This window comes from Scylla paramamosain, chromosome 30 (genome assembly GCF_035594125.1).
Source record: "Scylla paramamosain isolate STU-SP2022 chromosome 30, ASM3559412v1, whole genome shotgun sequence".
Classification (NCBI taxonomy): domain Eukaryota; kingdom Metazoa; phylum Arthropoda; class Malacostraca; order Decapoda; family Portunidae; genus Scylla; species Scylla paramamosain.
The window spans coordinates 8,591,615-8,618,596 of record NC_087180.1 but is presented as its reverse complement, the minus strand read 5'-3'; the positions used below and the strand labels follow the sequence as shown (position 1 = coordinate 8,618,596).

General features: G+C 39.8%; 5 protein-coding genes across 5 annotated transcripts; 4 read left to right on the top strand and 1 right to left on the bottom strand.

Annotated features, from left to right (window-relative positions):
* The first annotated feature begins 3,362 nt into the window (after nt 1–3,362).
* Nucleotides 3,363–6,956, top strand: LOC135116036 (uncharacterized). Its single transcript, XM_064033256.1, has 4 exons — nt 3,363–3,501; nt 3,604–4,301; nt 5,467–5,485; nt 6,217–6,956. The coding sequence occupies exons 1-4, from the start codon at nt 3,490–3,492 to the stop codon at nt 6,526–6,528; spliced, it is 1,041 nt and encodes a 346-aa protein (XP_063889326.1). The 5' UTR covers nt 3,363–3,489; the 3' UTR covers nt 6,529–6,956.
* Nucleotides 6,957–9,740: 2,784 nt separating this feature from the next.
* Nucleotides 9,741–11,683, top strand: LOC135116033 (SUMO-interacting motif-containing protein 1-like). The gene is made up of 2 exons (XM_064033253.1): nt 9,741–9,887; nt 10,453–11,683. The coding sequence occupies exons 1-2, from the start codon at nt 9,873–9,875 to the stop codon at nt 11,497–11,499; spliced, it is 1,062 nt and encodes a 353-aa protein (XP_063889323.1). The 5' UTR covers nt 9,741–9,872; the 3' UTR covers nt 11,500–11,683.
* Nucleotides 11,684–16,402: 4,719 nt separating this feature from the next.
* Nucleotides 16,403–17,326, bottom strand: LOC135116034 (cuticle protein CP1246-like). The gene is made up of 2 exons (XM_064033254.1): nt 17,178–17,326; nt 16,403–17,071 (listed from the first exon to the last, which is right to left on the bottom strand). The coding sequence occupies exons 1-2, from the start codon at nt 17,187–17,189 to the stop codon at nt 16,529–16,531; spliced, it is 555 nt and encodes a 184-aa protein (XP_063889324.1). The 5' UTR covers nt 17,190–17,326; the 3' UTR covers nt 16,403–16,528.
* A 1,443-nt stretch (nt 17,327–18,769) lies between these two features.
* Nucleotides 18,770–19,766, top strand: LOC135116035 (cuticle protein CP1246-like). The gene is made up of 2 exons (XM_064033255.1): nt 18,770–18,911; nt 19,129–19,766. The coding sequence occupies exons 1-2, from the start codon at nt 18,900–18,902 to the stop codon at nt 19,624–19,626; spliced, it is 510 nt and encodes a 169-aa protein (XP_063889325.1). The 5' UTR covers nt 18,770–18,899; the 3' UTR covers nt 19,627–19,766.
* A 3,247-nt stretch (nt 19,767–23,013) lies between these two features.
* On the top strand, nt 23,014–24,086 carry LOC135116031 (cuticle protein CP1246-like). Its single transcript, XM_064033251.1, has 2 exons — nt 23,014–23,149; nt 23,442–24,086. The coding sequence occupies exons 1-2, from the start codon at nt 23,114–23,116 to the stop codon at nt 23,820–23,822; spliced, it is 417 nt and encodes a 138-aa protein (XP_063889321.1). The 5' UTR covers nt 23,014–23,113; the 3' UTR covers nt 23,823–24,086.
* Nucleotides 24,087–26,982: the final 2,896 nt, after the last annotated feature.

The window sequence follows — 26,982 nt, the reverse complement described above, 5'->3', positions numbered from 1 at the left end:
AATTTTCAAATATATTTAATGTTATGAAAATACTGATTTTATTTATCCATATTTTCAGCTATATCACTTCTTCATTTCCCAGAAGCGTTTGAAATACGAAGATGCCCAGGGAAACGAGATTTTATAAATAATAGAGAAGTTTCTTGCTTCGCAAAGTAAGGTGAAGAAGGATAAGTGTCCTGCAACCTTTTCCCCTTATGTAAATAAGTTATCATAATCACGAATGCACTCCCGAATGTGTATATGTGTGTGTGTGTGTGTGTGTGTGTGTGTGTGTGTGTGTGTGTGTGTGTGTGTGTGTATGGAAACCTTCACTACTTATTATAAGGTCTGATACACTTTTGATGATAAACGAGAATCATGTAGGAGCTCCACATACAAAAGCCCAAACCATCCTCAGCCATAGAAGTCATTATACCGTTCTTAGAAAGCTGCCCGTTTCATTAAGTAGATCATCAGCCATGATGAAAATTTGTCCTCAGATTTAGTGGTAAAACACAATCTTCTAATGGAAACTGAAGACAATTCGATATCTTACTCTACATTTCTTATATATATATATATATATATATATATATATATATATATATATATATATATATATATATATATATATATATATATATATATATTGGTTCAATGAACTTCTCATGTTAAAATATTATACTGTGAACTGAGACCAAAATATGTTATACTAATTTACTGTAGTAGGACGTCAGATCAAATACACAAAATTTGATGGAGAAATGGATACACTCTTGGAAAAATATCCTGCTTTACTGTGTTGGATACGTGGAGGCTGCAAAAAGGTCTTGGACACGACAGTTGTGGACCAGAAGCAGGTGCTGATGGGTGTGGGAAGACGAAATATGTGAGGACAAAGTGTACGAGGTGTCCACTTGTAAGGTGAGGAATTAAGTGTATGTAAGTTTTGAGTAAAATGTGTATGTAAGTTAAACTGTGTCACATTCTCTGGCATGTAAAGATATATACTGAAACGAATTCTTGAGATATTCCTTAAAACATCTGTCAACACTGCGAGAATGAGCATCCCATCAACAACATTAAAATATAAGTGATTATTAAAAGTATTAACAGTACCAGATCAGGGAATAAGAATCTATGTCAGTCATACGGAAGTCATTTGCATTGTTCCGAAACTCCTTCACTAAATTCATTACCATGAAGAGAATGAGAAAAAAAAAAAAATAATAATAATTATATAAAAAAAATAATAAAATAAAATAAATAGAAAGTTTTGTCATCGTACAGGATAGAATATTGACTGATTTCCCTTTCGCAACAGCATTAGCCATTTTTACTTGTTCTTACTTTTCTTGCTGACTGTGCGTGTCCGCCTGCTAGGAACCCCATGCAAACAAGTAGCATCATTGTCCAGAGCACCGGTAGCAGCAGCTACTGATGAATGAAATATATAGGCAGGAATATCATGGTGCGTCCTCCTTAAATAGTGTCCAGCGTCCACTTTACCTTACGAAGTCTCCTCACAGTCCGTATCAGCAATATGTGTCGGTTGATCATGAATACCACTACCCTTGCCTCCTGCATTTATGGAATGGTGCGTGGGACGAGCTCCGTTGTGAGTCGGTGTTGGATGGTGAATTGATTTGACCTGTTCAGTTAGAATGCAAAGAGTATATGGGTATAAGAGAAAAATGGGAAAGCTAGTTTAAAAAGAAAAAAACAGCGAGAGTAATCTCACTCAAGTCCGCCATCTATTGGGACCCCATAGCAAGAACTTTTAGAACAACTCTGCTGTTACACTCAGTCTTTTAAGGGTATACCTGTTCATATTATACACATTCACTGTATTTGTCTTATTCATAAGCAAGTCAGTACTTCTATACGCTTTTAAAGACGAGATGGATAGTAAGCTCAATGCTGATATATTCGTAATCTTATTTTTTATATGAACAACTACTTCATATTAAACAATCAGTTCATGCACACCTCTTAGATTTTGATTTGGAACAGTATCTACACGTAGCCTTGATTTTGGTCCACATAATATCTGTCCACATAATATCTTGCATAAAAAATAATGCTACAAATTGTGTATCTCCTTTTTAGTATTAAATGGCGCATCTCCTTCAATTCTAGCATGTTACACGTTTCAAACTACGCAAGTAATCTGAAAAGCATAATATACAATATAACAATTCACGTAGCTCTTAGAATAATGTTAACAGCTCGCTAATCAGTCAATATAGTTTACTCTGAGAGTAGTTTCATGAACCTCTGTTTGGTTCCTCTCCATAGTCATAAATTCCGTGTAAAAAATTATATAATTTTACCTTGTGGACTTACTTGCCATAGGCGAACTAACTAATCCCTGTGTGTGTGTGTGTGTGTGTGTGTGTGTGTGTGTGTGTGTGTGTGTGTGTGTGTGTGTCAAAATGGCCAAAATGAGAACATAATTTCAGAAACGGGGAAAGAGAAGAGTTAGCGTGCAGAACAGGAGTCCGTATACCATTTATCTTTTTTCTTCTTTTCAACAGAGGATTTTAATGAAAGGTTCTGTTGAAAATGGGAGTTACTAGGAAAATATGAAAATAAACGGGAAAGAAGAGGGATAAGGTGATGATAGGAGGGAGAGGAGAAGGAAGGGTGGGATAAAGGAAGGAAAATGGCAAAAAAGAATTAACGAAGGGATATGATGAAGTATCAGTAGTTATACGGTACGTGATAGTATGAATTTGGTATTTTAGCAGGCAAGAGGAGGAGGTAAAGAATGCTGACAGAAGAAAGTGGAGTGAGACAGATTATAAAACGAACAATTTATAATGAAAAGTGTATGAAAGTTACTATGGAAGACGAGAGGAGAGGAGCAGGAGGAGGAAAATATCATTACTCTCACTAACGTCAACATTGGCATATTTATTTACTTCGTGATCAGCCTTCATTCCGTGTATTGGTTTAACAGAATCGTCTCAATTGTTCATGTTTGTACTGCCCACAATTTCATCCCAGCAATAAAGTGACGATTGAGAGAAGAAATGAAAATAACAGCAGAAACAAAAAAAAAAAAAAAGAAAAAAATTGAATACGTTTATTGTCACCACTACCCGCTAATCAAGATAGATAAGAAAAAAAATGAGTAAAAAAAAAAAAACTTTTGTATAATAAAAGGGCGTTTCATAATCTGAACGCTCCGCTGATTCTTGGCATGTGACTTTTTCTCTGTCAGGAATCTTCAACGTGTCATGGTTGCTATGTTTTTCATTCTTCACGCCCAAAAGACGTCTCGTAACCGGATCGTCAAGGATGAGCTGCGTCTGCTTCGTGGATGTTCTTTAAGGTCAGCAAGGACTCAGATAGCAAGAGACAGGAATTTAACTACGTATGCTCTATAATGACAAAGGTCAACGGTGTGTAGCGGGACAGTATATAAAGGCGTCCGCCGCACTTCTGCGCCAGTCGTCCCAGTAGCCTTATCCTGGAGTGCTGAGGAAGACCAGGACTGCAGCCATGAAGCTTTTGGTATGATTCCTCACTTCCTGGTGTTCATTGTTCTCTATAGTCAATGTGAAAATTCTTTGCCCCTTGTGTCGCGGCTTTCTCATCCTCCCGTGTGACTTACAGGTAGCGTTGTGTCTGATGGCGGCGGGCGTCAGCGCCCAGTACGGGCAATCTGGCATCGTCTTTCCTGACGGAAGGCTGAAGCAATTCACCCGTGAGGAGGCTGACAACGTCGCTGAAATCGGGGAGTCTGGAGTGGTCTTTAAGGACGGATCACACAAGCAGTTTGACATGGAATTTGCTACCCTGCACAACAACCTCCCTGCCCCAGCCAGGCCAGAGCCCGTGGCCTTCGGTCCCTACAGCTACACTGGCATCGTCATGCCCGACGGCAACAACAGGCAGTTCACCCATGATGAGCACACCAACATTCTCGTGGTCGGCCCCTCAGGCGTCGTGACTGCTGACGGCAAGAACCTGCAGCTGGATCAGGAAGGCCTCCCTCTCCCACTCCGCAGGAAGCGAGGCGCTTCTGAGGCTGTGGTTGGCGAATCCGGCATCATCACTCCGAGTGGACAGCTTATCCAGCTTCCTCCTGGTGTGTCAGTTGTTGCTGCTGGGCCTTCTGCTGCTCTTCTCTCCACTGGTAAAGGTATTCAGTACGACCGCAAGAAGCGTGCAGCACCCTCTAAGGCTGTCGTAGGAGACGGCGGCATCATCACCCCAGGCGGAGTTCAGTTTCAGCTTCCCCACGGCGTGTATATTGTCTCCAAGGGACCTTCTGCAGCTCTGCTCTCCAACGGAGAGGCTGTTCAATATGAGTTCTAGTTTCATCACAACGATGTTCTAGGGAGAGATGTTTGCAGTATGACCTTGGCTTCGTTTCCGAAAGAGACTCATTTTAGTACAATGACACAGAGGATTGTGGCTTCGCGTGCTGATGTAGTATCAGAAACATCATGAGATCCGATATTCAAATATATTTTAAATAATGAAAAAATATTGATTTTCTTTATCCATACTTCCAGTCATTTCACGCCTTCCATTCTCCAAGGATTTGAGATACGAGGATGCCCAGGAAGACGAAATTTTATAATTAATAAAGAAGAATAATTTCTTCAAGAATTCAAGAATCGTTTCTTGCTTCACAAAGTGAGGTGAAGAAGGATGCGTGTCTTCTCGCTTTTTCCTCTAATGTAAAGAGGTAATTCACTTGATAAAGTGAGCGATAAATAATACAGTAAACGATAGAAAAATCGATTAACTTTTTGGAAAAATATTCTTTAATATGCGGACCACGACGACCGATCAAACAGTCCACCGTAACAAACTAAAGACTTTAAAAGAACTTGAAGGGCTAATACGGGAGGTTATGTCCTCTATCCTACCAGAGTTCCTGCTGAAATCAGTGGACGCGATTCCTGGGCGGCTCTAGAAGCTGGTGAAAAGAGCTGGAGCCCATATCGAATTTTGAATAAAACATACTACTATCATATAAACGTTTTTTGTAATGAAAGGAAAGTGAGAAAGTTGCTTTCCACCAACCCTGTATATATATATATATATATATATATATATATATATATATATATATATATATATATATATATATATATATATATATATATATATATATATATATATATATATATATATATATATATATATATATATATATATATATATATATATATATATATATATATATATATATATATATACACAGATTAAATGTTATAGATATATATTTAAATATGTAAAAAAGTTCTTGTTTGCAGGGATCACATTTGCATACCAACAATAAATGCGAAGCTTCAACGAAGAAATAAAAGCAAAAATACAGAACTATTGAAAGATACAGATGCTGAAAAATTTTTTCATAATGCACTTCTTGGCATCTTCCACTACGATAACCATGTACATCTAAATTCCGAGAACCAGAGAGGCCCTAAAATTATTACTGAGGAGAAGAAATCAGGCATAAAGCGAAAAAAAGAAATACGTAGTGCGCAGTGTTACAATTTTTCACTAAAAAACAATGGTTAGTTAGAGTAAGTAAAAGTTTTCATAAAGTACATCACAAATCTTTCCATGTTAGAAATTCTCAGCATGTACCGACTGGTTCCACGCCCTTGTTTTTACCCTGCCAATAAAGAGTCATAAGTGGCTCGTCGCAGGAGAGCTGCTCCACCCTCAAGGACATCTTTTGAGAGTCAGATGGAGCAAAAAAAAAAAAAAAAACATACTTCATTGTTTCAACTTTGCTTTATAAGAACAAAGGTTAAAGCCATGAAGCTGGCCATTATAAAAGGGCGTTCGACACACTTCTGCGCCAGTCTTCCAGGTAGCCTTATCTTGGAGTGCTGAGGAAGACCAGGACTGCAGCTATGAAGCTTTTGGTAAGGTTCCTCACTTGTCGGTGTTCAGGGTTCTCTACTGTCAATGTGAACACCTCTTGATCGCTGGTGTTGCGGCTTTCTCATCCTCCCTGTGTGACTCCTACAGGTAGCGATGTGTCTGATGGCGGCGGGCGTCAGCGCCTCCTATGGGCCAGCCGGAATCGTTCATGCTGACGGGACGCTGCAGCAGCTCACCCGCGAGGAGGCTGAGAACATCGCCGTCGTCGGAGAGTCTGGAGTGGTCTTCCACGACGGGTCTAACATTCAGTTTAACCGCGATGCTGCTCTGCACCATGCTGGTGTCGTGCCACCCATGCCTGTGCCCGTCATGCTGGAGAAGCCAGGCCCCTACGGCGCTACTGGCATCGTCATGCCCGACGGCAAGAACGTGCAATTCACCCATGATCAATCTGCCAACGTCGCCGTAGTCGGGCCCTCTGGCGTCGTCATGGTTGACGGCAGGAACGTGCAGCTGAACGATGAGGGCCTCCCATCCCGCAAGAAGCGTTCCAAGCCCGTAGTTGGCGATTCAGGATACATCACCGCAAGCGGAAGGCCGGTCCAGTTTCCTCATGGTGTCACGATCCTAATCGCGGGAGACACTGGCCTGCTGCTCTCCAACGGAGAAGCCGTGCAGCTGTACGAGTAAATATTTATATAAATACATCATCTTGACTTCTGCTATTTTCTCCCAAGGCAGCTACGTATACTTTTTATGAGACTAGAAGGACGTAGTCTCCACTGACACGTGCTACGATTTTTTTTTTAATTAAATATATTTCTCCTTAGAGGAATGAATACATTATACCCCAAAACTAACCTGACTTGGTCTACAAAAAAAAAAAGAAGCATCACTACGTACAGTGAGATTAAAGAGTAGTAGAGGCAAGAAAAGGAAGAAAGCAATGAGGGGATGTTGGCGTAGGAAAATGGTGAATGATATTTCAAGCAAGATATAATCCATCATATTGACATGAAATTGTGTTAGCAAAAAGTGTGCAGTTCACCATTATCATAAGATGGCTGTGTGTATGTGATAGGAAGGATGGAATTGAACAATAAATGACGCACATTGGATGAGTAGTTTGTCACATTCCTTGAAGTTTAGGGTCATTTCACAATAAAATGACTCTCTTATAGTTGCAACGATAATCAGCTGAAATATACAGATGTGTTCGTGATAATATCAAATATGGGGTCTTGATCGACACTTGCTATATACATCATGCTGTTCTTGCAATACATCATGCTTGGACTTTTAAATGGATCAGCGATCTACTCTTCGCTTCTGTGTTTCTCTGTTCGCTTAGCTGAAACAAAATCTAGAGGAAAACATCCTTTGTCACCAACATGATGCATTCTTACCTACAAATGAACATTGGTGTACGCTTAAGTACTTATAATTTCAGTCCCGCAGGTTTTCGTATAGGTCTCAGTGGTCTTAGGTGCCAAGGTCACTGTCGGAATAACACAATGTTTTTGAGATATTGGATAATGAGCACTTTGTATATAGTTATGTATTTTGTTTATGTAGCAACAACTTTAGTGCGCTGCAATTTCCAGTCCCTCTCAACCACTGCTCTTTCATTCTTCCTATTCTCTCTCTCTCTCTCTCTCTCTCTCTCTCTCTCTCTCTCTCTCTCTCTCTCTCTCTCTCTCTCTCTCTCTCTCTCTCTCTCTCTCTCGGCGTCGTGCTTAATCCGAGCTATCAGTCAAATACAATATACTGAACGCAATAATAATAATAGTATATATATATATATATATATATATATATATATATATATATATATATATATATATATATATATATATATATATATATATATATATATATATATATATATATATATATATATATATATATATATATATATATATATATATATATATATATCTGTGCGTGTGTGTGTGTGTGTGTTGCTGATGGAGGTTGTTATTCATGCAGCAAGAGACAAAAGCATAGAAAAATAATTGTGATGAACTTGTAATCTTACTTTTCATCTTTTGTTAAGTCTTTATAAGAATGAATTATGCTTTGACTGTCATTAACTGGTTATTTCGACAGACATATAAGGGAGGTTAGCGTGAAGACAAAACAGAACGCAGAACACTGCTCTAAGCAGTGATATGCTGTAATATTCTGCCAGTGAAAATGCATTAGGATTGAAATAATTAAATTTTAGGCAATTAGAAATAAAATGAAAAACAAGCACAAGCAAGTTTGCCGCTCAGGACGCTGTGACGAGGAAGTAGAAAACACACCACGTGCACCTACAACTCGCCACACCTACACACACCACATCTGCTTCACTCTAACATGTATCACTTCCATTCGGTAAATCAGAATATATCGCGACTTGTGCCATTGTTAACCATGAAAAAAAAAAACATCTCATAGTGTGTGTGTGTGTGTGTGTGTGTGTGTGTGTGTGTGTGTGTGTGTGTGTGTGTGTGTGTGTGATTTTACATTATATCTTTTCCTTGTCGTATTTATTTACATTCATATGTCATTTAAATTCCTTTCCTCTCAATACTTCCCTTGTTATATAAGAAATCCCATTTCCCACAACACGTCGCCATTTCCGAGCACCTTAGCACTCCCTACACCTTCCTGCAACAACAGGGAAGCCGCCATAAACTTTCACTCTCATTCGGCCCTCTTCACCTTCCCCTTCTCCGTCTCGCACGGGTGATAAACAAAAACACACACAACGCCACTAACAGGTCCCACTTCATGCAACGGGACCCCAAACTGTATCAAGGATAAAAACAAAAAAGTCATGGCAACCCAACCAGAAGCACCAATCACATCGAAGGATAAAGGAAGGGAGGAGTGGACAGGACAGTGGGAGGTAAGGTGGGAATTCGGAAGAGGGGAGGAGGAAAAGAGGGAAGGAGGACGACGAGAGGGCAAATGATGGAGTGAAGTCAAGAAAACAATCAGTACAAAAATTATATCTTCAGCTGCTGAGATTCTTTCGGTGACCCACATATGTCTTCTACAGAGTAATGTTACACCATACCTCAGCACTGCCTCACGGTTTGATAACTCTTCTCCAGAGCAATAGACGAATTTGTGCGGAAATGTTAACCTCCCATTAACCGATTAACATCAACCACTTTTTTCTTTTTTCTTTTTGCAAAACGCGCCAAGCCAGTTTTTACGTCAGATGGTGGAAGACGGCTAGAGGCGTGGCACTTTACTCCTGGCGTCACCCAGGCACCTTACCCTGCCTAAAAGGTGTCCCCCTAACTGTAAGAGAGAGAGAGAGAGAGAGAGAGAGAGAGAGAGAGAGAGAGAGAGAGAGAGAGAGAGAGACAGAGAGAGAGAGAGAGAGAGAGACACACAGAGAGAGAGAGAGAGAGAGACACACAGAGAGAGAGAGAGAGAGAGAGAGAGAGAGAGAGAGAGAGAGAGAGAGAGAGAGAGAGAGAGAGAGAGAGAGAGAGAGAGACAGAGAGAGAGAGAGAGAGAGAGAGAGAGAGAGAGAGAGAGAGAGAGAGAGAGAGAGAGAGAGAGAGAGAGAGAGAGAGAGAGAGAGAGAGAGAGAGAGAGAGAGAGAGAGAGAGAGAGAGAGAGAGAGAGAGAGAGAGAGAGAGAGAGAGAGAGAGAGAGAGAGAGAGAGAGAGAGAGAGAGAGAGAGAGAGAGAGAGAGAGAGAGAGAGAGAGAGAGAGAGAGAGAGAGACAGAGACAAAGAGAGAGAGAGAGCGTGTTTGTGATAATTTTTTTTTATTATTTAGTTATTTGCCAAATGATTTATTCAGAGTATAAAAAGTAATGCACAAATCTTACTGTGAAGCGTTAACTTAACTGTACACATCCAAAGAGCTCTAAGGCTTTTACGCAAAGCGAAGGTCAACAGCATAGCAGAAAGGTCAAAGAGTGTGACCTATCTGCCTGGTATATAAAGAAAATTCGTGGACCATTCGCTACAGTATCAGGTCCACGCAGTAGCCAGCAAGGAGTTCTGCAGGACCTCACCTCAACCATGATGAAGATTCTGGTGAGATTCACTACGCAATCTAAAAATACTTGGCTCTAGTCTGCAGCAAACACCTATCGACAGCGTGCTCCCCCACCCCCACACCTTGGATGAGCAACCCTTCCTCTCATTTTAGATTTGGAAAGTAAAATTTTATTTTAGGAAAGAAAGAATGAGACCGACCTGGGAAGGGCGAACTAACCTGCTTATCCGTGTACACAAACATAATATATATATATATATATATATATATATATATATATATATATATATATATATATATATATATATATATATATATATATATATATATATATATATATATATATATATATATATATATATATATATATATATATATATATATATATATATATATATATATATATATATATATATATATATATATATATATATATATATATATATATATATATATATATATATATATATTTTTTTTTTTTTTTTTTTTTTTCTCTCGTGAAACTGACAAGAATAGCATGGTTAAATCAGAACAGTGCAATTAAACGTTGAACCCCAGAAGATCTTTGTTGTAACAATTTTTATTTATTTTTTTTTTTTGCAGGTAGTGTTGTGTTTGATAGCGGTGGGCGCCCACGCCCAGTATGGGAAAACTGGCATCGTTATGCCTGACGGCAAAAACATCCAGTTCACTCACGACCAGGCCGAGAACATCCTTCTGATCGGGCCCTCTGGCGTCATCACAGCTGACGGCAGTCACGTGCAGCTGACCCGAGATGAACTTCCCGCCACCCGCCCCAAGCGTGAAGTGCAGCTGCAGGGACCCTCCGGCGTGATCTTTATGGACGGACAATGGAGGCACCTTCCACCTGGTGTGGAAATCGTCCTCATGACAAAGGCTGGCGCCGTCCTCTCCAATGGTGACAACGTCCAGTTCCGCAAGAAGCGTGAAGTGCAGCTGCAGGGGCCCTCCGGCGTGATCTTTGTGGACGGACAATGGAGGCACCTTCCTCCTGGTGTGGAAATCGTCCTCATGACAAAGGCTGGCGCCGTCCTCTCCAATGGTGACAACGTCCAGTTCCGTAAGAAGCGTGAAGTGCAGCTGCAGGGGCCCTCTGGCGTGATCTTTGTGGATGGACAATGGAGGCACCTTCCACCTGGTGTGGAAATCGTCCTCATGACAAAGGCTGGGGCCGTCCTCTCCAATGGTGACAACGTCCAGTTCCGCAAGAAACGTGAAGTACAGCTGCAGGGGCCCTCTGGCGTGATCTTTGTGGACGGACAAAGGAGGCACCTTCCTCCTGGTGTGGAAATCGTCCTCATGACAAAGGCTGGCGCCGTCCTCTCCAATGGTGACAACGTCCAGTTCCGTAAGAAGCGTTCCTCTCCTCTCATCGACGCTATCAAGGGTCCCTCAGGCTACATCACACCCACCGGGCAGCTGTTCCAGCTTCCTCCAGGCGTCACTGTCGCCATTGAGGGAGATACCGGCGCCCTCCTTTCCGATGGAACTGCTATCCAGTTTTTTCCAGTAAATTCCCTTAATCCAAGACTCTGCCCTGTCTGTCATCAACAGCAATCAATGAACAACATCTCAATCAACATTCTCACTTCTAGGGACTTCATGATACCCGATGTATATTTTTTTTAATAAAAATAAAAATAAAAATACTGCAAACATTCTCTCATCAGATTCTTCAAACAAGTGTTTCTTGGGTTTGAAGAATACAGGGACTGATTCATAGAGTATGTTCTGTTTTTGGCCTTTTTGAAGGTTATTATTTTTTTGTGCCATTTACCCAGAAAAAAATCAAAAAATAAATTAACAGCTATAACATGGAGATTGTGACTGAACTTCCATAACACTACTGTTCAAGCTGTTCACACAGAAAGACGCCTAAGTAAATGGAACACATTTTCAAAAGACTACAAAGTTTGAAAAGAAGGAAAAAAATAAAATCTCTTGCCGGCCAGGTCAGGCGGCTCCGGTACCTTCGCGACTGTGCTACCTGACTTGGCTACGGTCTTCTGGAGTGTAGCCTCTGGACTGGAGGTTGGTTCCCCTGTCCTGAAAGCCCTGCACACGGGAGATTCCTGCTTGGAGAGTCCTGCTCAGGCGCCAAGCCGGGGACTCCCACCTGGCTGAGTCTCGCTCAGGCACCTTTTTCTCCAACTATTTTCTCTCTTTTTCGCTCTTAGCGTCCTCCAAGGTTGGTGAAGGTGAACCTCGAGGCTTGCTTAAGGGGGGCCATTAGATGGCTGCCTTAAACCTTCTGGATAAGGTCGGGCAACAACTTGGATAGGTGTAGAGCGTAGCGCAGGGTGTATATGGCGGTTGTTAGCGATAGGGACAACAAACTGCGCTGCCTAGGCAGGCTACTTCACCTTTCTGTCAGTAGCTGTAGTCATCAGTCGGGCTTTGCCCCCTTATATGATTTATCTCTTGTCTTGCTTGTTGGATTTTCTTTTGTTTTCTGCTGTGAAAGCTAATTCCCGAGTCTATGGGACTTACCTAACTCTCTGGCGAACCTCGTACCATCAAGCACCCAGACCCTTCAGGGCAAAACAAGCTATGCCTTTTTTCCACCTTATCCTTACAGAAGAATGCATCAGTGAGAACAGTTACCTGAACTAAGGCATTGACATCGTATATAAAATCCCCAAGGAAAAAATAATAAGTTACACTCAACAGCCCTACTGCAGACAAAAAGGCCACAGAAGTCGGTTTACTAGCCTTCAGCATGAGTGTCCCACAGTACAATATCAAAATTGAGGAATTACGTGCATGAAGTGTTACGCCGTAGAATAGTACCCAACTAACAAATGGCCAAAAGAGAAAGAATTTAAAGTCTGTTCAGAATGCGTTAGCAATGACCACACCTGGAAAAACTACAACTCAACCACCAAATCTTGTGTCAGCTGTTAGGGAGAACATCGCGCCCTCACCAACAAATGTCCTATAAGGAAAAAAAGCTAAAGAGGACAAGAGAAAAGAAAACCAAACTTGGAAAACATCCACCTACAACCAGGCCACACAGGACACCGACACTCATAACAAACCTACAGCAACCTGGTGGACAGACACCAATATTAAAATTCACTCCTGCATGATACACTCCCACATTCTAAGTGTTCTTAGAATGTGGGCATGTGATTCTTCTTCTAAGAAGCATCAGCCAAGAAAATAATAATAACTATCATCCTACTACCGAATAAATGGTACTCACGTGCATTAACAACAACCCACTCACGAGGGAGATCACAACTAGAGAGCTACAACAAATAATTCAAAACCTGAAAAATAACACCCCAGGCAAAAGTAATATCAATAAAACTGTCTTGCAAAACACGCCAACTGAAATAATGGATATACTCGCTACACTGGTGAACACCTCACTATCAATGGGTTCTTTCCCAAACACCTTCAAAACACGCCAAAATAACAGTAATGCCAAAGTCAAATAAAACAACAACAGAGCCAACTAATTATAGACCTATATATTTACTGGAAGTACCAGGCAAAATTTATGACAAAGTAATCAACAATAGATTCTATCAATTCCAAGAAGTCCATAACAAACTCTCCCACTCACAGCACGGATTCAGATGCCATCGATCTACTGACACAACAATAGTCAGCCCTCTAGCCAACAAACAATTATGCTGCCTTGCTGCCAAAGAAGTAAGTAAGGCATTTAATAAGATCTGGGAAGAGGGTCTTAAATATAAAATATGCCACCTAGAAATGCCTTCATTATTTACCAAATTATTATACAGTTTCATAGACAACAGGACAGCCAAAATCTCTCTCAATAATTATAATGGCCCTTCCTTTCCATTAAGAAGTAGAGGCCCACAGGGAAGCTGCCTCTCACCTATACTATACATCATATACACATCAGACATTCCATCACCGGTACACACCAGTATAAACATAGTGTATGCAGACGACATTACACAGATTATAACATACCCAGGAAAATCCTGCAAGTTCTTAGCGAAAACCATAGAAAAGGAAATAAAGAATACAAATAATTTTGAATACAAATGGAAAATCAAAGCAAACACAACAAAATTCACTCTCTTACCAATTGCAATGAAAAAAAATATGAACAAATTAACATCGATGATAACAATATCATCTATAAGATACAACACACACTTATAACACATTCAAAAGAAAGCTAATTACGCCTTAACATTAATCAGAAGATGCAGAAACTTAAATACAAAGATAAAAAACACATTCAATAAAAGCCTGCGTACTCCCAATATTAACCTACCCCGCATATCCACTCAACAGTATCTCTCACACGACAATAGTAACATTGCAAAGAATACAAAACAAAGCGCTAAGGTTCGCTCACGGAGGAAATTCACCAATTAACTAACACCAGCCCGATCAACATTAACTTATTTAATAGAGGTAACAAAAGTATAGATGAACTCACCAACATCATACAAGACGAAACATATATACGAATAATAACCACAGCAAACCACCAGAATAAGCATAGCTGGTTCAGACGACCAATTATCAATCTCATAAAAGACATCCCAGCTCCATTATATACATAGCCATCATGACACCTTCAGCCACCTCAGCACCTCACATAAACCAGATAGTCCGCGGAGCTGGCTCTCTCAGGAGCCGCAATTATTCTCGCGCTCTGAGTCGTCGAGAAGGACGTGCGATCTACGTAGCACTACCGTGCTGGGATGTATTGGGATGTACTGAGGAGTAATCCTTACAAAATGGGATTGAGACTGTTAAATTTACATGCTTTAGAGAGACGTAGGTTAAGAGGGGACCTGATGGAAGTCTGTAAAGTGGTATAAGGATTATAACAAGGGGGGACGTAACGAAAATTCTCAAGATCAAGAACAAGGATAGAACAAGAAATAACGGATTCAAGCTAGAAAAATTTAGGTTTAAAAAAGGGATAGGGAGAAACTGGTTCTAAATTAGAGTGGTAGATGAATGGAAAGACTTAGTAGTCGAGTTGTTAGTGCTGAGTCATTAGGGAGCTTTAAGAGAAGATTAGACAGATTTATGAAAGGGATGATAGGTGGAAATAGGTAGGTATATTTCATACAGGGACTGCCACGTGTAGACCTGATGGCTTCTTGCAGCTTCCCTTATTTCTTATGTTCTTATGTTCTAAAATAACTGACACCGCACCTGCCAAGCTCCGACAAAGTGCTTATCCTACCTAGCACAGTAGGGGCTTAATAATGGTACTGCTCCAACGGTAAGTAATATATATATATATATATATATATATATATATATATATATATATATATATATATATATATATATATATATATATATATATATATATATATATATATATATATATATATATATATATATATATATATATATATATATATATATATATATATATATATATATATATATATATATATATATATATATATATATATATATATATATATATATATATATATATATATATATATATATATATATATATATATATATATATATATATATATATATATATATATATATATATATATATATATATCCCTCTAAAATATAACGAAATTCCTCCGTGCCAGCTTTCCGTCACTCACGCAAACTTGCTACGTCCTTCCCTTAAGACCATACAAACCCGACTGAACAGAGGACAAGCATCACGCGAAACATGACGAGGAATTCTAAATAGCTCTTTTTTTTTCTTATAAGTATGTACTATTTTCGTGTTTATTATTGCATGAGCATGTGATAGAATCTTAATTAAGGGCGGCGCTGTTGACTTCGGGTTTGGGGATATGTGGCGACAAAAGGGTGTGGATTAGGGGCAGGGAGGCAGGGACAGGGAAACAGGGAATGGGAAAAAGAGAAGAGAAGTTGGTAGTAGAAAAAGGATGAGAGGGACAGGAAATGGAAGCGCTGGAAGGTTATTGCCACAAAAAAAAAAAAAAATACATAATGATATATAAAGTACTCATGATCTATTGTCTTCAAAACTTTAAGCCGTGTTATTATAATAATAAGCTTCAGCACTCTAGGCCACTAAGATTCACATGAAAACTTGGAGATAAATTATAATGAGAACTTGAGAGTAAAAATGCTTAATATGTTGGTGACAAAGAATGTTTTCCTCTAGTTGTTGCTTCAGGTGAACGAACAGAGGAAGATGGAAGCGAAGAATAGATTCCTGGTGGAGTTAAAACAGTCCAAATATTAACACACCAATGTGTAATACCGTCAGTGTTCATTAAGACCCAGTATTTGATGTTATCTTGACCCTTTCGGGGACCGGCACCTCAGTGGGCATTGCTTTTTTATTGGATTTTCGTTGCCCTTGGCCGGTGTCCCTCCTACAAAAAAAAAAAAAAAAAACGACTTCATGTCAGAATAATGGACAATTTCATGATTGAAATACCAGTCTCTATTTTGCTGCTCCAGCATCCCCGCTAACTCTTTCCCTTCACGTTTCTCATTCGCCTAAACCCATTGTGGTGGTCCTTCATATTTTGCACACGAGGTCAGGCTAGTTTTGAGGTATAAAATAATCCTCTAAAGATAAACATATTCATTGATTTTTTTTTTTCGGATTACATGTCAGTAGCGATTACTTCCTGCTAACCTCGCAAGAAGTACGTAGTGAGAAAATAGTGATACTGTGATGTATTTATATAAATATTTACTCGTACAGCTGCACGGCTTCTCCGTTGGAGAGCAGCAGGCCAGTGTCTCCCGCGATTAGGATCGTGACACCATGAGGAAACTGGACCGGCCTTCCGCTTGCGGTGATGTATCCTGAATCGCCAACTACGGGCTTGGAACGCTTCTTGCGGGATGGGAGGCCCTCATCGTTCAGCTGCACGTTCCTGCCGTCAACCATGACGACGCCAGAGGGCCCGACTACGGCGACGTTGGCAGATTGATCATGGGTGAATTGCACGTTCTTGCCGTCGGGCATGACGATGCCAGTAGCGCCGTAGGGGCCTGGCTTCTCCAGCATGACGGGCACAGGCATGGGTGGCACGACACCAGCATGGTGCAGAGCAACATCACGGTTAAACTGAATGTTAGACCCGTCGTGGAAGACCACTCCAGACTCTCCGACGACGGCGATGTTTTCAGCCTCCTCGCGGGTGAGCTGCTGCAGCGTCCCGTCAGCATGAACGATTCCGGCTGGCCCATAGGAGGCGCTGACGCCCGCCGCCATCAGACACATCGCTACCTGTAGGAGTCACACAGGGAGGATGAGAAAGCCGCGACACCAGCGATCAAGAGGTGTTCACATTGACAGTAGAGAACCCTGAACACCGACAAGTGAGGAACCTTACCAAAAGCTTCATGGCTGCAGTCCTGGTTTTCCTCAGCACTCCAAGATGCGGTTACAGGGACGACTGGCCCAGAAGCGTGTCGAACGTCCTTTTATAAAGCTCCGCTACACATTGTTAACCTTTGCTCTTATACAGCGTTTTCCGTTCCTGCTGACTCTGAAAGGATGAGGTTGGTGGGACTCACCAGCGACACGCCAGTTATGACGTCTTGTTTACTAGGAGAAAATTATAATAATAATAATAATAATAATAATAATAATAATAATAATAATAATAATAATAATAATAATAATAATAATAATAATGATAATAATAATAATGATAGTAATAATAATAATAATAATAATAATAATAATAATAATAATAATAATAATAATAATAATTTCTGACATGCAAAGAAAGTCTGGTTTTCTTTTGAATGACAATTATTTTAGAGCCTCCCAAATTTTGCAGGTTTATGTACATGATAATTGTAGCATAAAAGACTAAGAAATGTATCAATATCAGACGATGCATGAATAACCTTTAAGCTATTTTCTATTTTTAACTTAATTTTCTCGTTCAACCCTTGCCTTTATTGTCGAGATGCATTTGTGAACTATAAGAATATAGATATAAAAGACTCTTCTTATGTCAATACAGGGAACGAAGACTGACCATGTAATTAAGAAATATGCCGATGTTATTGCTTTGGGAGGTGTTAAGAAAGATCATTATTCTAAGTTTCCGGAAACACAACTGTGCATTGAGGCTGATGAGTATTGTCACTTTAGTGTCACAAAAACAGTATCCCAGGTCATCAGAGATTAAAGGTTCATATATTTTCTCTTGTGAGATACACGATCATGCATTGGTGGTGAAACATACAGAGTTTAACAGAAGTGATTGTTTTGATGACAATGATATATTTCACTTTGTACTCCTCGCGTCAACATCCCTCTTCTTCAATTCTTCCTTTCTCCCTCCCACCACTTGTTCCTACTAATATCCTTTACCAACAACTCTCGCTTTGATCCTCATCTCCTTCCGTCATTCCTCCTTTTCTCCCTTTCTGGTTTCCCAGTCTGGTAGTGTACTTCATTAACGGTCCTCAGGAGAGAAAAAAAAAGTAATCAATTTTGGAAATGCAGCCATATCAACTTTTTTTCGAACTGTTTTACATGTCAAGAGGGACATCCAAAGGAAAACAAATGGGCAAAAATTCCACTCAACTTGCAGATTCCAAAAAGTTAAAGATTAGGTAGAAAGAAGTTGGTCAATTTATGTCAAGAGGTCTCCTGATATTGAGTTAAATACGTGATAGAATATGAAAGTGCTCCATCAGTGAAAATACACTAAACCAACATCACATCTTATATACGAGAGAGAGAGAGAGAGAGAGAGAGAGAGAGAGAGAGAGAGAGAGAGAGAGAGAGAGAGAGAGAGAGAGAGAGAGAGAGAGAGAGAGAGAGAGAATGAAACATGGGAGACCTAACATAATAAACTCTTACATCTTATTAGGGCGGTTGACATGGACAAATATATCAATAACCATACTGTAAAAATATCCCTTGTCTCATGTTTATCTATTGAAGTTGCATTACAAAAAAGAAGGATAACAAGATACACAAAGGTCGGAGGGCAGATGCAGACCTCCAGTGTGTTTATAAACAGGTAAGCAGCACAGTGCCTCACAGTCCAGTCAGCAGCCGCTAAGGAGTTCTGCAGGACCTCACTTTAACCATGAAATTTTTGGTGAGTCCAAAACAGCTACTCTTCGTCTAAAGCACTGCCTCGCCCCTTTGCTTGTTCTGCCGTGCGATAGTACGACGGCCAGGCGGCACAATTTAATTAGCGGGACCGTGGAGGACCCACGTGTACCTATTAAGCACCGAGGATATCAACAAATATAGTGTTCTGTTGTGGTGGGAGCATGGAGTCACTATTCTAAATGAAAAGTTTCCTTTTACAGGTAGTGTTGTGTTTGATGGCGGTGGGTGCCCACGCCGGGTATGGGAAACATGGCATTGTTATGCCCGACGGCATCAATGTCCAGTTCACTCACGACCAGTCCGAGAACATCCTTCTGATCGGGCCCTCTGGCGCCATCGCGGCTGACGGCAAGCACGTGCAGCTGACCCGAGATGGACTTCCCGCCACCCGCACCAGGCGTGAAGTGCAGCTGCAGGGACCCTCCGGTGTGATCTTTGTGGACGGACAGAGGAGGCAAATTCCTCCTGGTGTGAAAATCGTCCTCATGACAGAGGCTGGCGCCGTCCTCTCCAATGGTGACAACGTCCAGTTCCGCAAAAAGCGTTCCTCCCCCCTCATTGACTCTATCAAGGGTCCCTCAGGCTACATCACACCCACCGGGAAGCTGTTCCAACTTCCTCCAGGCGTCACTGTCGCCATCGAGGGAGATTCCAGCGCCCTCCTTTCTGATGGAACTGCAATCCAGTTCTTCCGGTAATTCCATTTCTCCCACTGACGACTCCGCCTTGTTACCGATCTGACAAAAAGTGCAGAAAGCCACACCAGCGTCAGCATATCCACTGACCTAGACTTCTTGGATTTCTATGTAAATATTCCATAAATTCAAAACTTACACAACATTTTTAATTTAAACCCTTCGCTTCTTGCAGCATTTAAACAAATACTGCTAACGATCCAATGGTCTAACACATTTGGTTTTGTGAGACAAATGATGTACCATAAATATTCTGTCTCGTGGGTTCAGGCAATAGATTTTTTTTTTTTTATCTTCGTCATGAGAAAAGTACATTGCAAATATATTGCCACTTTTTTGTGGGGTATTTATCTTTTCCAACAAGTTATAATATATATATATATATATATATATATATATATATATATATATATATATATATATATATATATATATATATATATATATATATATATATATATATATTACAAAGCAGTCGTTTCCGGGAGGCATCGCTGAATTGTCTGTAGGAATGTAAATGAATTAACTATATCATAAAATACTAACACCGGAATTAAGTAACAGTCTTAACTTCGATCTATTTCTCACTTGTATTAGTCAGCCGTAGACAACATTTATACGTTTTATTATTTTCTGTAGAAGTGTTCTGTTCACTGAAAAAGCAATCTCTCGAGCAAATGTAAATAGGGACACAGAAATGTATGAAACAATGAAAATATGTAGACAGGAAAATCTATAGGCTATTGGCAATGAGTAATGTAAATGGATATAGAAGCAGAGCAGGAAACAAAGGGTGGTGAACCAAGAAAAATTAAAATGAATGGCAGACACTATACATTGAAACTAATCATTACTTTTGGACTTTCTTTATAGCATTATCTTCTTTGAGTTAATAAGATAAATAGTTACAAAAGTGAAGAATGTTAACATTTGTAAACCACTGATAGTTTTTTCCCCGTCTTAGGGCAAGTTTCCTTAGTCTATCAGGGCCAGGACGGTGCCTCCTAACGAAAGGCCTTTGATTTGGCATTTGGGAAATATTACCCCGAGTTGATGTCCTTCCTACCCTAGAACAGTGGCCAGGATTCCAACTCGTGTGCCTGTCGACCCCGTGGTCTCCAAACTGCGCGCGGTCCCACCTGTTTCATGGCGGTCCCTATACCAAGTGACAATAACAGCTCGAACATTTAATTTGCACTTCGCGAAAAAAAAAAAAAAATCCGCTGAATTTCATGCACCACTACAAAGGATTCATGTGGCACTAAACAAATAAAAGTAGACAAAAAATAAATCTAAATGCAGCGAAATTAATGAAATATTTTACTTCTCTGCAGTTACACTGCCTTCTCCACTGATACCAAAGGGCAATGAGGCAATTACTGTGTTTATACAGACTTTAATGATAATAAGAACATGAAGAAGCGTTGCAAGATTATGTAGACAAAATGTAATGACTCAGATATAACTCCAGAATGATTGAGCATTACGTAGATAGAAAAAAGATTTCATGTTTTGGGTTTGTTTACCTTTCTTTCAAATAAGGGAAAGAACATTGAACTGTATTCCCGTCATCGTCATAATCTTTATAATACTGCTAATCTCATCATCGTCAACACTGATACTTAGTTACTTGCTAATGATAATGTCACAGTTTGCTCATGACAGTTAAGCAAATCACAGTATTGATCTGATATTTAAACCTATAATGCAACTCTTACGGACTCTGTAAGGAGACATGGTGCATAATATTATATATATATATATATATATATATATATATATATATATATATATATATATATATATATATATATATATATATATATATATATATATATATATATATATATATATATATATATATATATATATATATATATATATATATATATATATATATATATATATTTCTTTGTAAAAGGAACACTGGCCTAAGAAAACAATAAGAATGAAAAAAAATGCCCCACTGAGGTGCCAGGCCCTAAAGAAAGTAAAAAAGGGTAAGTGTCTTGAAACCTCCCTCTCCAAAGAGTTCAAGTCATAAGAAGCAGGACATACAGAAGCAGGCGGAGAGTTACAGAATTTACCAGAAAAAGGGATCAATGCCTGAAAATTTTGCTTAATTCTTGCATTAGAGAGGTGGACAGAGTAGGGGTGAGAGAAAGTAGGTCTTGTGCTGAGAGGCAGCCGGAGGAGGGGAGGCATGCAGGTAACAAGATCAGAAGAGTAGTTAGGGTGAAAAAAGCGGTAGAAGATAGCAGTAAATGCAACACTGCGGCAATGAGAGTAAGAGGCTAAAGGCAGTTAAAGAAAAGAAGTTGATAAAACGAAATGCTTTTTATTTAACCTTGTCTAGAAGAGCAGTGTGAGTAGAAACTCCAGAATTAGCACCAGAGGTGGCTGAGACGATTCAGAACGTGTCTTTATAGAAGCTGTTTTAGCTAGAGATGAAATGTGAAATTTTCTATTAAAATTATCAATAAAGAACAGATCGCCAGTGTGTGTGTGTGTGTGTGTGTGTGTGTGTGTGTGTGTGTGTGTGTGTGTGTGTGTGTGTGTGTGTGTGTGTGTGTGTGTGTGTGTGTGTGTGTGTGTGTGTGTGTGTGTGTTTGTGTGTGTGTGTGTGTGTAACATTTCGGCATTATATAATAATATTCAGTAATTGTTTTCTTCCTTGATATGAGGTATCTTAATAACGTTAAGTTGGTAATAACATGAGCACAATGGCGCTCGCACTACGTGACGGCTGCAGCTGAGTAACGTTTCGACGCTGGAAAATTGCTTCTTCTGAAAAAAAAATAATAATAATAATAATAATGCATCAGGCAGTGCGGCGATCGCGTTAAGGGAGACGTCCTTAACACCATTGCAATTATTCTTACCACTGATAAAGTTAACAAGCCGATGTCACTTAGAAACATATAATTAACTATTTTGTCAAACTAGCTCTGTTTTTTTTTTTTTCCTCGCTTTGTCACAGCATTTATATTATCTTTAATATTAGCATCGAAAGAAGGAGAGAGAGAGAAGAGAGAAGAAGAGAAGAAGAGAGAGAGAGAGAGAGAGAGAGAGAGAGAGAGAGAGAGAGAGAGAGAGAGAGAGAGAGAGAGAGAGAGAGAGAGAGAGAGAGAGAGAGAGAGAGATTTAACCCTTGTTAGAAGGCACTCAGGAAGGCCTATTTTTCCCGCAATGTCAATGTCATTTATTTAGATCCTCAATCGGAATTCACAGACAATGCTTCCAGACAGGTGAACAAAGAAAAGCTGCCAGATAACTAACATATTACTAGAAAAATACCCCTCGTCTGATGCAAACAAAACTGGTCTGCACCGCAACTTTGCTTGTATGTCAAAGTTCGTGGCTCTGATTTTAAGAGCAAAGAAGGATAACGATAGGTATAAAGGACAACGGGTCAGTACAAACATGGCGAATATATAAGTTGGTCAGTGGCACAGTGCCTCACAGTCCAGGCAGTGACCGCCAAGGAATTATGCAGGACCTCACATTAGCCACCATGAAATTTCTGGTGAGTCCAAAAATGACATTTTTCGCTTGAAGCACTTCCTCATCACCGGAAACTTTGTTCTGCGGTGTGATAGCGGGTGACAGTCTGGCAGTCCTTCGTTCACTCGATATCAGTAGATTTTCACTACCTGAAAGTATTCGTGGATTCATCGAAGATGTCAACTCGTCATTCAGGGCTCAGTTGAGGTGGAAGGATGGGAAACACACAACACTGTTGACGAGGAAATGCTTGGCCCAAAAACAACTGATCCTATAACATTGAGGTTGATATTCTAAACTGTTTTCCTTTACAGATAGTGCTGTGTCTGATGGCGGTGGGAGCCCAAGCCCAGTATATGAAAACTGGCATCGTTATGCCCGACGGTGTGAACATCCAGTTCAGTCACGACCAGGCCGAAAACATCCTTCTGATCGGGCCTTCTGGCGTCATCACTGCTGACGGTAAGCACGTGCAGCTGACCCGAGATAAACTTCCCGCCGCCCGCACCAAGCGTGAAGTGGACTTGCAGGGACCTTCCGGCGTGATCTTTGTGGGCGGACAACAGAGGCAGCTTCCTCCTGGTGTGGAAATCGTCCTCATGACAAAGGCTGGCGCCGTTCTCTCCAACGGTGATAACGTCCAGTTCCGTAAGAAACGTTCCTCCCCCCTTATCGACGCTCTCAGGAGCTTCTAAGGCTACATCACCACCAACGGGCAGCTGCACCAGCTTCCTCCTAGCATCGCTGTCGCCATCGAGCGCTCTATTTTACGATGGAATTGCCATACAGTTCTTCGAGTAAATTCATGCACTCCACTCACAACCCTGCCCTGTCATCGAGGTGTCCTCTGCGTCACCATGAACACGAAGCCACATCTTCAACACAGCAACTGATGCTGACTTCATAATTAAATGTAAATTTCAAATAAATATGAAATTGATATAAAATTTTTAAAGAAATATTTTACTTGTTGGAACCTTAAAGAAATTGCTGTTCATGGTTCAACACTTTTGGAACATTACAAGTTAAGAACATAAGACAAGCTGCAAAAACCAGAAGGCTTATACGTGGTAGTTTCTGACTGACTGATTTAGTTTCTGGGGCCACAAGTGGTAATTTCTGCATGAGACATATTTAATAACCACTGTATTGGTGTGTTACATGTATATTTTCTTCACTGACACATACAGATATTTAATATGTCATTTGCTCTTTCCTGTAAGGCTTTGACAGCGTAGATTGTACACATAAAGTGATCGCTTAATGCCGCGCGTCGGCACTTGGGTACGTACGTAGCCAGCCGAGGAGGTAAGAAAGGAGACGGAGGTTCATCCAGGCGAGCGGCTCCTGCAACACACAACTTACACGTTAATGCAAAATAAAACAAAACACAGCATGTGTATAACGTATTTTCGTATTATAATTACTTGAACTATCAAATCCCGAAGTATGCACCTTAACTCGCGGGACACCCTTCATATCCATCTACTATCCTTGTCCATAAATTTATCAGGTCTTCCTTTAAAACTCCTTAGTGACTCGGCAGCGACAGCTTAAGTACTAAGCCTGTTCCAGTCAACTACCACTATTGAGAACCAATATCTTCCTATATATATTCGAATTCCAACTATATCTAGATTTAACCCGTTACATTTGGTCATATCCTGATTGCTAACATTAAGGAATTTCTTTATATCATCCTTGTGATATTCCCTATGCCACTGATATTCCTCTTTCATATTCCACTTTTAATTACGTTTCTCTAACGAATGCAAATTTAAAAGCATCTCAATTTTCTCTGTAAAGGAATATATCACCTCCTTCGTACCTCCTTAGTCATTCTCCTCTGTATTGACTTAAAAACAGACCTTTATTCCTTCTGTAATAGGGGGACCAGAACTGCACAGCGCAGGCCAGATGAGGTCTGACCAGTGCTAAATATAGCTTTAATATAACTTCTTGACTTCTATTTTAAAAGCTCTCAAAGATGAATCCTAATCAATACACGGTGAGGGCTACTTCTGGACTCCATACGTTGTTTTCTCTGACGTAAATGAGTTAATAGTGACGACTAAATATATTTCACGCTCTTATCTTATCAGAATTTAGTTCTTTATTTTGTATTTATTATGTGTATGTTCTACCTGCACTAATAACTTTGTATTTCCTAATATTGAACTGTATTTTCCATCTATCTGTCTAATCACTCAGGCTATATAAGACTCTGCAGGGAATCCGACTTAACTAATCTATATGTCTTCGTTTCCTCTGCAAGTATATCAGTAGTGGTAGTAGTTCCATTATCTAAACCATTGATATATATTAGAAAAAAAATAATAGTCCTTAAATTTATTCCTGTACACCCCAGCTGTCCCAGCTCCGATTTGCAGCCATTAATTGTACCTCTCTGCTGCCTGTTGTTCAACCATGTCGTAATCCAGGTTATAACGTTTCCATCTCTCCAGTGGCCCCTAAATTTGTTCAAGATTATCCCCATTATCTGCTGCCTCTTTGATACTTCACTATAAAACCTTAACATGTTCATAAAGCCTGACTTTCCTTCGTGAAGCCATGCTTGAATCCTTCACCAACCTATGTTTGTCGAAATGTTCACAATCGTTTCTCGTAATTACAGCTTACACTAATTTACTTACAACTGAAGTCAGGCTGACTGGACAATAGCCTCACATTAATGTATTATCTCCTTTCTTTAAAATGAATGATAGCTCTAAAAAGACGGACATAACTAGACAAAATATTCATATATGTATTTCATGTACGTTCGAAATGCATAAGGCAAAATGTGGGTGAAAACCGATCCTGAGAGACTGTGTTATCGTTATTCCCTTGCATTACCGGCCATAAATGGATGACTAGTACATTAAAACCCTAGAAGTACTAGAAATATGTGTAAAAATTTCAAGCCAGGACAAGAGAATCTAAGGGCTTAATAAAATGCATTAGCTACAATAGTTGGGAATTTAACGACAACAGATAAGAACAATAAACAAAATTAAAGTATGACGAGGTTGCTCATTATAGAGTTTGAAACATGTGCTTACTCACGAACATACACACACACACACACACACACACACACACACGGTTGCACATATGTGATAATAGACAGAACGAACATCGGAGGACGTGACGGGATGCCAAATCGAATGCCGAGCGGAGCATCACACACTTTAAGGAACCATTCTAATAACTACTTTCTACTACCAAGAAGGGATACTGCCTTTAAATGATTCCTTTAATGGGATCCTTGCCTTTCATGACCACGTTTCAGGCTAAATTTTTCCTTCATTTCACCAATAAAATTATAGAAACACCGCCGTTCACACTTGTACCAGGGCATTATAATTAGTCTGACAAGTAACAGCGTCGAAAGGGAAACATCGTCATACAAATGTTTTTTTTTTTTTTTTCGTTCAAAAGCGCTTGCCCTTATCCTGTTCTGGCACGAGGAAACGACACATCCACCACACATTCTTAAAGTTAATAAAAAAAAAAGAAAAAAAAAAGAGAAAGCAAAGCAACCTGTTAAACTGGAATCAGTCAAGAATGCAGATTTTCTGATCAGAACAATTAAAGGTTTAATTACTGTTAGCACACAATTGCCTACGCGTCACGACTATTGAATAAACTAAATATGTAGGTCAAGGTTATGATTTTTGTGAGCCACAAGAGCTACATATAATATTCAAGTTATTTAATATTTCTTTTGAACTCCAATTTATAAAGTACTCGTTATTTGGAGTAAATATCAAAGCTTAAGCATCTTCTAAAAGCAAGTCAGTTATCAAACGTTATGAAACGTTCTTTTATAGTACTTCATGAAACACCTTAAAT

What these genes read in the sequence shown, in the direction of transcription:
- LOC135116031 (XM_064033251.1), top strand. Translation starts at nt 23,114, where the DNA reads ATGCAGGACCTCACATTAGCCACCATGAAATTTCTG. An exon ending in TAGCCACCATGAAATTTCTG is followed by an intron (nt 23,150 to 23,441) that starts GTGAGTCCAAAA and finishes TTTCCTTTACAG; the next exon opens with ATAGTGCTGTGTCTGATGGC.